The 13,106-nt window shown below is 38.4% G+C and overlaps 1 protein-coding gene across 3 annotated transcripts in view; it reads right to left on the bottom strand.

Annotated features, from left to right (window-relative positions):
- Positions 1-5,913: 5,913 nt before the first annotated feature.
- Positions 5,914-13,106, bottom strand: part of LOC109911909 (SIN3-HDAC complex-associated factor-like) — a 33,916-nt gene continuing 26,723 nt past the window's right edge. For all 3 annotated transcript variants that reach the window (XM_048607265.1, XM_048607264.1, XM_048607266.1), the window contains exon 6: positions 5,914-12,864. In XM_048607265.1, the coding sequence (XP_048463222.1) occupies positions 12,711-12,864 (154 nt within the window). In that variant the 3' untranslated portion in view covers positions 5,914-12,710. The remainder of the gene's footprint in view (positions 12,865-13,106) is intronic.

The raw sequence follows: 13,106 nt of genomic DNA, 5'->3' as shown, positions 1-13,106 counted from the left end.
ATCAGCTTGTTTTGGCTGTTTGAAAGCTTCATTAAGTAGGAGTTTTTTTGGCTTCTTCAAAGGTACTAATGATTCTGTTCTGCAGAGATCGTTCACACAGCTGTGACCTTCTGAAAGGGTTAACATGTTTAATGTTTCAAGTGATGCTTGTTTAGTTTAACAGATTTATGAGCTTCTGAAAGGGATAATATTTTTAATGCTTCAAGTGATGTTTATTTAGGTTGACAGATGTATGATCTTACCAAGGAGGATAATAGATTATTAACCATGGGATGAAATACTTTGTTCTCACCGGTGACAAGTTTGGAAGAAGGAAGAGCATTTAATCAGTCCAGATAGTGGTATACCAGAGACCTACTGCCTCACCACCTCCACCAGAATTTAGGGGAAGACTCATGGTTAACCTTCCCACTCCGCCAGCAATTAAGGACCTTGATTAATGACCACTTAAGGACCTATTCCACTACTACTCAAGATAAGGAGTTTGAAACCCGTGGAAGGAAAGCTTATTTCAGTAATGGAGATAAGAGTGTAATACTTCACTGGCTGCAGTATCACTGGGAAATTTAGCACAGATAGCAAAGAGGGAAAGCTGTATCCAGAAAGAGGATAAATTAAAATTGAAGTTCTTACAACTGCAGGTCTTTAGGGAACACTTCTCCTCTACCAGCCAGGGGCATCATCTGAGATTTCTGAATTTCACCAAGGACTGATCACTAATGTTTTGTACACCCAAACCTACAGTCATACAACAGACCATAGACGTGCTGACAGTGGCTATCACGATCATCATTATCTTCTATGCCAGGAGATCTTTCCAGGCAGGAATAGACAATTGCACAATTTCCTGCCTATCACTGCATCAGAGGGGTAACAACAGCCCTGCGTAGCAGGAAGTGGGACATAATCATCTTATTCGCCTTATCTATGCCCCCCCATGATGTTATTAACCTCTACAAGGTCACCCCTCAACCTCCTATGCTCCAGTAAATAGAAGTCCCAGCCTACTTTTATAACTCAAACCCTCCATTCCAGGCAACACCCTGGTAAATCTTTTCTGAATTCTCTCCAGTTTCATAATATCTTTCCTCTGGCAGGGAGACCAGAACTGCACACAGTACTTCAGAACAGGCCTCACCAGTTTCCTGTACCACCTCAACATGATGTACCAACTCCTGTACTCAAAGGTCTGAGCAATGAAGACAAGCCTTCTTAACCACGCTGTCTACCTGTGATACACATTTCAAAGAATTATGTACCTGAACCTCTAGGTCTCTCTGTTCTACAATACTATCCAGGGCCCTACCATTAATTGTATAAGTCCTGCCCTTGTTTGTTTTGCCAAGATGCAATACCTCGCATTTATCCAAATTAAACTCCATCTGCCACTTCTCAGCCCATTGATCCAACTGATCAAGATCTCTGATCAATGACAAACAAAAATGAATCCAATACTGACCCCTGTGGAAAACCGCTGGTCACAGGCCTCCAGTCTGAAAAACAACCCTCTACCATCACCTGTAAAGTTAATATTGTGTCCAACTGGCAAGCTTATCCTGAATCCCATGTGATCTAACTTTACAAATAAGTCTACTATGCAGAACTTTATCAAAGGCTTTACTCAAGTCCAAGTAAAACAACACCTACCACTCTACCCATATCAACCTTTTTGGTTACTTCCTCAAAAAGCTCAATTATGTTTGTGAGATATGACTTCCCTCTCACAAAACTAGTCTTCACAGGGCACTTAACTTAGAGCAGCAGCAGCCCGGAAGTGGGAACACAGTAACCGGAAGGCTATAAATCTAGCACAGTGCAGATTTGGGCCTAGTCTTTACAGGTGTCTTTACACACTTATCGAGGTGCAGCAGCCAGGGGGCAGGGAGGGACACATTATTGATAAAACTTCACTTTCCCAACTGCAGCCAAAACACATTCAGCTTGCACCAGTCAGCTGTATCCAACATCACTGAGCTATTACAAAAATCCCAGAGGCTGGCTGCTTGGTGGTGAGAGATATTTGGCTCATCTCCCCACTGTACCAGCCAAGTGCACACAGACTTTCATCTCCCCACTGTGTCAGCCAAGTGCACACAGACTTTCATCTCCCCACTGTACTAGCCAAGTGCACATAGATTTTCATCTCTCTGCTGTACCAGCCAAGTGCACACAGACTTTCATCTCCCCACTATGTCAGCCAAGTGCACACAGACAACACTTTGACAATGATAAACATGCAACAACCTGCAGCATTGTGAAACAAAATCATTGACATGCTGAAACAACAATTCTGTTGTCTGGAGATGTGCCCTCCAGTATGAGATGTATTGAGCATGTCCATGTTTGTTATGGTCTGTTACATCCTCTACAGCCTGACTGTCACAAGGACACAGCCCTTGCTAACAGTCCTTTCATAGGCCACATCAGTGGGAGAATGAAGAGGCACCTGGACCCTTTCGCTCAAGACTGGCTGCCATGAGTAGACACAGAGAGCCTAATTGTTGTATGATGTCTTTCCCAGATCAGTTGCTCCATATTTCTTCACCTTTTAATCTACCAGCTACAGATCACCAATGCCTTCTTCACCAAAATCTTGCAATAAATGCTACCAAGAAAAAGCCATCCCGTAATAACTTAATCCAACAATTCCAATAACAAATATGAAACTGAACTATTTGGGACTAGGAACAGCATGTAGTAAGTCAGCATCACTGTGAAATGGACTGGGAAGAATGTGCAGTAAGACAGCTTTGGTATGAAGTAAACTGAGCAATAGGGGAGCTGTGCTTCCAAACAACACATGAGAGAGTACTAACAGCAGCTTCTCAAACATAGGTGCAGTTTCATAGAAACAGAGTCCCAAAGGCTGTGTTGCCTACCTGGTGCCAAGGTTCAGGACATCTTTTTCTTGCTGGAAAGGAAATTGGAGTGGGAGGGAAGGGATCCAGTTGTTCTGGTCAACGTAGATACCAATAGGTAGGATTAGGAAAGCGGTACTGCTAAAGGATTGCAAGCAGCTAGCCCTAAATTATAAAGCAGAACCACAAAGGTAGGAATCTCCAGTTTACTACCTGAGCTGCGTGCAAATTGTTGCAGGGTAAGTAAATTTAAAAGCACGGCTCAAAGATTGGTATTGGAGAAATGGGTTCTGATTCTTGGGATATTGGCAGCAATACTGGATAAGGAGAGAGCTGTACATTGGGATGTGCTTCATTTGCACCATGTTGGAACAAGTGATCTGACAAATTGCATAAATAGGATTGTAGATAGGGATTTCAACTCATTTTGCATGTGAGGAGCTCAATTGAAGCTAAGTTTAAAAACATCAAAAAGAAACAAGTCAATAATGAAAGGGTAGAAGATATCCAAAGAGTAATGCAGAAATTAGAAGCAAGGAGAGTAATAATGGTAAAAAAAAGTCAAATCTTGAGGCTCTTTTTTTGAATGCATGTGCATTTGTAACAAGACAGATGAGTTGACAGCACAAATAGAAATAAGTAAATATGACTTGACAGCTATTATGTAAACGGGCGTAAGGACATTAGAGATGTCAAGAAACAATACCAGACTCAGTTAGAGACCCAAACTAACTACACGGACACCCGCAGTTTGTGGCAATGCCTACACAATATAACAGGCTAGAAAGTGAAGCAGAACAGAAAGCAGAGAAAAATACATCCCTTCCTGATGCACTCACCACATTTTTCACTTGGTTCGCACAGAAGGTCAGCAAAAGTGTCACCTGCATCGACAGCTCAGATGTATCTGTTCCCTCAGTCAGCACTGCAGATGTCAGATTGGCCTTTTTGAGAGTGAACCCATAGAAAGCAACTGGCCCAGGTAGAGTTCCCAGCCATGCACTCAGCCGTGGACCAGCTGGCGGGAGTATTCGCTGACATCTTTAACCTCTCCTTACTATGATCTGAAGTCCCTGCCTGCTTCAAGAAGACCACCATCGTCCCAGTACCAAAGAAAACTCATGCAACGTGTCTCAATGACTACCACCCAGTAGCTCTGACCTCCATAATTATGAAGGGCTTTGAGAGGGTAGCCATGAGTCATATTAACTCTAGCCTCTCAGCCTGCCTTGCAATTCACCTACAGTTGCACAGGTCCACGGCAAAAGCCATCTCCCTGACCCTACACTCATACCTGGAACATCTGGATAACAAGGATACCCACATCAGGCTTCTACTTATTGACGACAGCTTCTCCTTCAAAATGAAAATTACAACCAAACTAATCTCCAAACTCCAAGACCTAGGTCTCTTCTCCACCTTCTGCAACTGGATCCTCAACTTCCTGACCAACAGACCACAATCAATGAGGGTCGGTAAGAGTATCTCCTTCATGACAATCCTCAACACTGGCGTCCTGCAAGGCTGCATACTCAGCCTCTTACTGTACTCCCTGTACACTCATGATTGTGTAGCCAAATTTTGTCCTAACTCCATCTACAAGTTCGCTGATGACACCACCATTGAAGGCCGGAGCTCAAACAATGACGAGACAGAATGCAGGAAAAATAAAAAGTGCTTTGTGGCCTGGTATAAAGATAACTATCTCTCCCTCAACATCAACAAAACTAAAGAACTGGTCATTGACTTCAGGAAGCACGGTGGAGGGCATTCCCCTAACTACATCAATGGAGCAGAGGTGGTGGTGGTAGACAGCGTCAAGTTCCTTGGAGTGACCATCACCAACAATCTGTCCTGGTCCACCCATGTTGATGCAATGGTCAAGAAGGCACAACAATACCTCTTTTTCTCAGGAGGCTAAGGAAATTTGGCTTGTCCATAATGACTCTTACTAACTTTTATAGATGCACCATAGAATATATTGTATCTGGATGCATCGCAGCTTGGTATGGCAACTGCTCTGCCCAGGACTCTAAGAAACTACAGACAGTTGTGAACACAGCCCACTCCATCAAGCAAACCAACCTTCCATCCACTGACTCTACACTTCTCGCTGTCTCGGAATGGCGTCCAAAATCATCAAAGACCCCTCCCACCCCTTATGATCTCTTCCAACCTCTTCCATCAGGTAAAAGATATAAAAGTTTAAACACATGTACCAACAGGTTCAAGAACAGCTTCTTCCCCGCTGTTATTAGACTGCTGAATGGACCTCTCAAATTTCAAATCTATTGTTGATCTTGCTTTTTGTGCACCTTCTCCGCAGCCGTAACATTGTAGTCCTCACCGTATTCTATCATCCTATGATCTTTGTATGTTATGACCTGCCTGTACTGCACATAAAACTTTTCAGTGTACCAAGGAACATGTGATAATAATAATAAAACAAATCAAGTGGTTACAAGGTGACCATGATTGGGAACTCAATATTCAAGGGTCTTCAACATTCCAGAAGAATAGGCAACAAGGAAAAGGGTGTGGGTTAGCTTTGCTTATAAATGATGGAATCGGTGCCAAGGTGTGTAGTGATATAGGTGCAACAATCATGGAATCAGTTTGGGTGGAAATAAGAAATAGCAAATGAATGAGGTCACACATAGGAGTTACCTTTAGGCCCCTGAGCAGTTACCTTACTGTGGGACAAAATATATATCAACAAATGACGGAGACACCTGGAATACTGTGTACACTTCAGATTCCTGTAGTTGAAAAGGAAAAACTTGCATTGGAGGTAATTTGAAATAGATTTACAAGGCTGATTCCTGGAATGAATGGATTGACTTATCAAGACAGCTAAACAGTTTATAAGAATTAAGGGGTGATCTTATTGAAACACATAAACTTCTGTGAGGGCTTAACTGGGTAGACATTTAGAAGTCAAACTGCCCAAACTAAAAAGATGATTTAATCACCCCAAAACAGAAACAAAGACAACTTTTTTTTTTTCATCTGACATTACATCTTTATTTAAATACAAAAAGTATCACAAGTGACTATAAAATTGCAGTCATATGAAAGCTGTCGGTCACAAAAAAAGTCTCATTTGGTAAAAGTGCACAAACTTGAAGACTTTGGAACAAGTATTGGACTCTGTCTGATTAGTAACAGTTTATTCATGGAATGTTCAAATAAATAAATAAATAACAATGGACAAAACAATCCACCAAACATCTGAAAGGAAATAAAACCTGAAAAATGCAATCCTACAATCTTCTTCATTGGTTTTTCATTAAGGCACAGCTACAAGAATTTCCATTTAGCAGTTTTACCAGAAAACCAGATAACGGCTGATATGACAGAAATGTGAAAATATTTATATTTTGTCCAAAGATATAACTGAACTTTAAAAATACTTTCTTGATTAGGGAAAAGGCATCACAATTTGCAAATAGTTAAGCCTTTAGCTGCAAAAGCAGAAGAAAAAAATCTTAGTCCAGAATTAGTTTATTGTAACATAGGGATTATGTAACCCTTGAACCTGGGAATTTTCATGTCTGAATTTAACACATGTAAAAGTATCTGCATACTATTTAGAAGCATTATACAGAGAATCTTGGTAAACCTGCATATCAGAAGCTGAAAAAATAAGGACTACGAGAATTGTATTCTGTCTTTCTATAAAGATTTTTTATTTAAAGTATGCAGCTCACAACAATGAATTGCTACTGTAAATAAAAGGGTTTGTCAATGCCATTAAATAAGTGCAAAAGGGCACTGTTCAATGTCTAAATCTCTATTGTAACAACCATAATTTAGATGGTGGAATGGAAACCACTTCAGTATTCCAACAAATGCCATTTCAATTACTATTGCTACTGAGACTTTGAAGCACGTAAAGTTAAATGCAGCTATGCGCCCAATTTATTAAAATGATGTTTTGTAGTCAATTTATGTCAAGGATGCTGAAGTATCATTGTGTTTGGCTGAAGCACTCAGTAAATCTCACTGGGTGTGTACATTTACAATTGAATGAGAGAACAATACAGAATGTTTAATGTTTTAAGTTTCACAAAGCACCTTTTCTCCCCAGTTTCTCCCTTGTAATCCCAGCTCTCACTATTGCCTTCTGACCAATTTTCTCCAAAAGGCATAAAGCTATATGGAAGTATATTTTCACAGATGCCAGTAGATCATCAATATCTTGCCCAAGTTTTTTTTTGAGTATCTGGCTAATGACTGTTGGCCAATCTGATGTTGACCGCACCATATTTGATTTAAATCCCATTTTCCATAATGCACACGTGCCATCCAGCAGCTATTATTAAATAGCATACATGACCTGAACCCAAGTCATTTTTTCCCCTCATTCTACCTCGAGACTTCAAGCTCAAAGGTACACACAAAATGTTACCCCTGAAGTTAACTCATCCAGCACTGACCAAGGATCAAGCTAGGGATATTCCTGTACAGCTCCATATTTCACAAGTAGGTGCATTTCTCCACAAAGCAATGAGATATGCTCCTTGCCTTATTTTCCTTTGGAGGTTACAAAGATATTCCTCATTGGTCCTGTTTCTTTCCAACTCAAGAAAAAGACACTGATTTTTTTGTAGTTCAGTTTACCGAACTCATAATTTTCTCTGGATTTCATTCTTAGAAACTGATAAGAACTACTGTGTAAAACGTTCAAAAAGGGTATTTGGTAGATTTTCAGATCTAGTTCAACGAAAAGAAAAATACTGGGGCACTACCATCCAGTCTTCAGTCCAATTAAACTTAATTATTGTAACAAATGCTTAGAAGTAATTATTTCTTTAAAACAGAGGTGACTTGATTTGAAAGTCAATAGGACTAAAAGTTTCATCAATTCGTTCCCCTGCAGGGGCCAGTTCCCATAAGATGTGAAGAACATACTAACTATTTTTTATAAAAAAATCAAAATCTATTTACAGTGTAAATGCTTAAAATTCATAAGGATCCATCAAGACCAATCTTTTCCATTTTACAGTCATATGAAAAGATATGGTACATCAATAAACATATTTTTCAAATAATACATTTAAGATTAATTTCTGTATCTATACATACATTTCATTGGACTGTGCCACTAACTATTCAAATGGATTAGAAAGATTTATCAGCAAAATACTTGCAGGGTGTTACTGAACAGCAACAGTTTACATACAATTCACCAAGTGTTGTGCACATACTGATAGACCTACACAGAAGTAACACCTAAATCAGGCAGAATATAGACACTATTCTTCACTCCAATCAATAGAGTGGTCCAAGTTGTGTTGATGAGATAGGCCAGGAAGACAGAAAGAGAAAGGAAGAACTTAGTCATTTCTCAATGGATGATGAGAGGCATAAGAAGTCGTTTGATCACCATTTCCAAGTATCAATCCAAGTCAGTGGTAGCACTCTCATCAAGACATTGGTTCCAACCCCACAAAGATATGAGCATTTAATCTAAGCAATTTCAGAGCAGAGGGAATGCAGCACTTCAGATGATGTCTTTCAGACAAGATGCTAAACTGAGTTCCCATCCGTTCCCTCTGATGGAGTTAAAAATATAGATGACACTACTTATATGGCAGCTGGGGAAATACCTTGGGGTCCTGGCCAAAATACATCCCTTAATCAACATACCAAAAGCAGATAAACTTGTTATTATCTCATATCTGTTTGCAAGACGTTGTTCTGGAAAAAATACTTGTGTATGCTAATAAAACAGAATGTTATAAAATAGTGATTACATTTTAAAAAAACTTAATTAGCTGTACCGTGCTTTGGAGTTGAACAGAAGATTTGAAAGGCACTGGGTCAGATGTTGTCTGAGCTGCTGAGTATATCCAGCATTTACTGTTTGTCAAAGTTTGTTTTGCATGTAATAGAGGGGCTTAGAAAGGACTTTGAGAGAAAAATGAGAAAACTCAAACCAAAAGCAGGTGTCAGCATTGCATAACTTCACTGGCCCACTTACCGGGAAGCTAAGAAGAAGAGAAAAGAGGAAGCAGCATGTACTAAGAAAAGAAGCACTTCCTTTGGATGTTTAAGATCTGCCACCAATGATAGTTACAGAAAACAGTAATCATTCTTGATGTGGAACCTCTAAGACCTGGACACACAATGACATTTTGGTAAAAACCTACAAAATTTACTACCTGAAGATGTCAGTTGGCAATGGAAACAGCAGAGTGTTTTAGCACATGGAAATGCGGAGTGCAAGAGTTCCCAGCTTTAACAATTTTACACATCCTTTAGATGGTGGTGAGAGAGGGGAGTAAGAAGTGGGTATGTTACCCTGGTCACTACAGCATGCAATCAAAAGACCAGATGAAAAACAGCATTAGTAATGCCAGATAATTGATCTTGCTGTTGTCCCCCATCTCTGAGTGAAACAATTCATGTCTTAAAACACTGCTTCACAAAAACGGATACCACAATGTGCTGTCTATACTAATAAAATTAACTTTATGATAAGCCCACAATGATTTTACTGACTAGATGATTGAATAGATAAACTGAAGACATCTTTTTGACATTTTAGAGTCTTTTGATTGCTCTTAAACTGTTAAAAATAAGGTATACAACGCTAAAATAACACCATTTACTGAACAGAAATGTATCTGTCAAATTGAGAGGAGGAAAAGGAAAAATGACTTTCCTCAAATGAAGACAAGTTTATTTAAATATTTTCTATCTTCAAACAAAAGGTTGGAATTTTAATATTGCACTTTCAGTAATTTGGCCATGTCGATTTTGAGGGAGGTAAGAAGATCAATTAAGAAAGGTGCCAAATATTAATTATTTAACAAAGTAAAATCTCAAAGAACTTTAGGTACTTTAGCCTTCTACACACTGGCATTACCAAAAAGAGTCAGCAAGTAACCTTTTAAATATTAACTGATAAACAAAATGTCTGATTAAAACAGAGCGTGCTACATTCAGGAGATAAATTTCAAGACTTGTTCAATAAAAAAACTGGATCTCAAATTGTTCACACATGTATTTATAGGACATGGAAATTATTTTGTTTGGAATGTTCCCTTTGATTAATCGGAAATTCTGCTCTATCTCCATTAGTTACATGGGTTTCAAGAAAATTGTTTCTCAAAGCCTGTGGTAGCTCAATTTTATTTACAAGGTAATGTTCTTGCAGTTTACTGAATATGTAAACGAATTGCAAATCTTCCCAATAAACATGTTGCATTGAACTGAATCAGTAGTTTGTTTTGTTCTATATATCTATAAGTCTTCAATTTCGTAAGACATGTAAATTTCTGAATTTTAAGTCTGACCAATTAAATATTAACAGTAAATTAGACTATCAATCTTAGTGCACGTTAATGAATGCAGGGAATTACTCAAAGCAGATCAATGGCTGCAATGAAATGACACACATTTTTAAAGGAAGTTAAAGTCTCAAGTGTCCATCCATCGTTGCCTGCTGAAAATTATGGCCATGACGGTTTTTAACTCACAATTCAAAAAGAATTTGATGGACTGTTATATTTGAACAGAGTGAGCCAACATGCATTTGTAAAGAGTAGGTGATGCCTGATGAACCTGACTGAATATTTTAAAGAGATTACAGAAGTAATGGACAGGGACATACTTATGGCATTATTTTAGAAAGCACTCAATGAAATCCATCAAAAAGGAACTGTTAGCCAAAGCTGAAGTTCATAGAATTGAAGGCATATTGGATTTGTGTTGGGGGTTCATCTATTCACTGTATTTATTAGCAATTTGGATGATGGGATAGAAAGCCACATATCAAAGTTTGCCTGTGACAAAGATAGGCAGCACGGCAAGCATTATAAGTTGAAGCATAAGTTGCAAGTCTATTCATAGATTAAACAATGGACGAAACTATGGAAAAGGGAATTTAATGTAAATAGATGAGGCATAATCCACTTTGGACCTAAAAATCATACAGTACCATTTCAATGGTGAAAAGCCAGAAACAGTGAACGTCCAAATACAAAGATTAAAATGTAATGGGCAGGTTTTATTATTCATTCATGGGGTTCACTGGCTAGGCTGGAATTTTTTGCCCATCCCTACTTGTCTTGAGAAGGCAGTGAGTTGCCTTCTTGAACTGCTTAAGTCCATTTGCAGTAGGGAGACCCATAATGCCATGAGGTAAAGAGTTCTAGGATTGTGACCTAGTGGTACTGGAGGAACAGCGATATATTTCCAAGTCAGGACAGCATGCAGCTTGAAGGAGAACTTGCAGCTGGTGGTATTCCCATGCTGCTCTTTTGCTTCCAGATGATAGTGGTCGTGGTTTGGACAATGATGTCTAATCAGCCTTGGTGAGTTCTTTGCAGTGCATCTTGTAGATGGTACACACTGCTGCCACTGAGTGTCACTTGGCGAGAGATTGAGTATTTAAGGATATGGTACCATTCAAGCGGGCTGCTTTGTCCTGAATGATGTCAAGTTTCTTGAGTTTTGTTGGAGCTGCACTCATCCAGGCAAATAGGGAGTATTCATCACATTCCTGACTTGTACCTTGTAGATGGTGGATAGGGCGTCAGGTTACTCAACAGATAAGCAACAAGTGACTCGGGTTAGTCAAAGAAAATAATGCAGAGTTCCCAACATAAGGTCAAAGCTTGGCTTCTGACACATGTGAATGGTAAGTTCGTAGGATGCAAGTTCACAGTTGAAAGTAATCTAAGACTTGCAATATTCAACTGAGAAGTATACAAAAAACATTTCAAACAAATGAATACAAAATGTGTTAATAAACAGCAACAGTAATAAATTGAAGGGAGATGTAAAAGATGGAGTCAAATGAAATTAAATTCTAAAGGACCTAAGAAACTGAACAGTGTTTTGACTAATTGATATAAATTACTGTTTCCAAACCAAATTCAGTGGAGTTGGCAAATAGCAAAAATTTATGTCCACATGTGAACTTACTTCAGCTCTTCTTTTGCATCAAGAAAAAAGATCAAGGATCTATGTTGTTAAATTCAGTCCTCATTCACTAATAACCAAACTTAGGCAAAAAAGATAACCTGAAGGTATCTGTGTAGTTTTATAATATAAAGGACTCCCTCCTGCCCATTGTGATGAATATAATTTGCTGTTGAGGCAAAGGACAACCTGGCAGCTGGTAATTTGTTTCACAATTACTTCACACTAAAAGCAACTCACTTTGACTATAAAATCAAAAACGCATTGAATGAATGTCCCAAAAATACTTCCCATTTGCCAGCAAATTAATGGACAATAAAGAGGTCTCCATTGTTATTGCTTAGATGTTGCTCATATTAAACTAAACAAATAAGTTACTATTGCACATCCCAGAACAATTCTGCAACCCCGGTTATTGTGAACATGGGATATTAGGTAGATTGAGCAAAGTCGCAGGGAAGCGGTGGTAATATGAATAGGAGAAACTAATAATGAACTACTGTATACTCTATTTTCTTAATAGGACATGACAGGATAGAAAGATATACCTTTCAAGACAGAATATCTACAATTTAAACAACAGCTTAAACATAGAACTTATCCATTATATAAAAAAATTACAGCAATAGAATTCATTCCATTGAAGTATTCTATGTCTGGAGGTCTCAAATGAATAAATGATTCATCAGCCTACTTTTTCAGTAAATGCAAAAACAGCGAAGATGTATAAACGTCAAATCACTGTTCTGAGTAATCATAGGCCAATAAATATTTATTCCTTCAGTGATTTGGCTTTTTTGACAAAATGATATCAAATAACATTTTTAAAAATAGATGTCTGCCACTGGAGACAAAAAGATGTAAATACAGGCAAAATAACCTGAGACAAACTTTAACTTCCAGCTGTTACAGTGCACATTACCAATCTCCTTTAATAGCCTGAAGTGGTGTTTCTGCCTGTGTTGTAGACTCATTATCCTTTTTTGTACTACAACAAGGCTTAAAAAGACGAGGATCAATCAGCACCTCTCCAAAACGGCCCTTGTAGATTATGCCACAACAAATCTTCTGCCTATATCAGAGAAGAAAACAAAAATTAAATATTTGTAGCATTTGCAATGGTGTGGATTTTAATAATGGAAATCCAACTTGCAACTTGACAAATGTTCAACAATTATCAATCTCACGTGACTGCATGTTGAAATCAATCCATTTTTACTCTTGCTGAGATTGATACAAGTTTTAAAAGGAAAAGTAACATTATTGTTTTAGCTTGTTTATTTATTACACCACTTACTTTGCATCTATTTTTGT

The sequence above is a fragment of the Rhincodon typus genome, chromosome 17, assembly GCF_021869965.1.
Source record: "Rhincodon typus isolate 14 chromosome 17, sRhiTyp1.1, whole genome shotgun sequence".
NCBI lineage: Eukaryota > Metazoa > Chordata > Chondrichthyes > Orectolobiformes > Rhincodontidae > Rhincodon > Rhincodon typus.
This window is presented reverse-complemented; position numbering and strand designations above follow the sequence as displayed.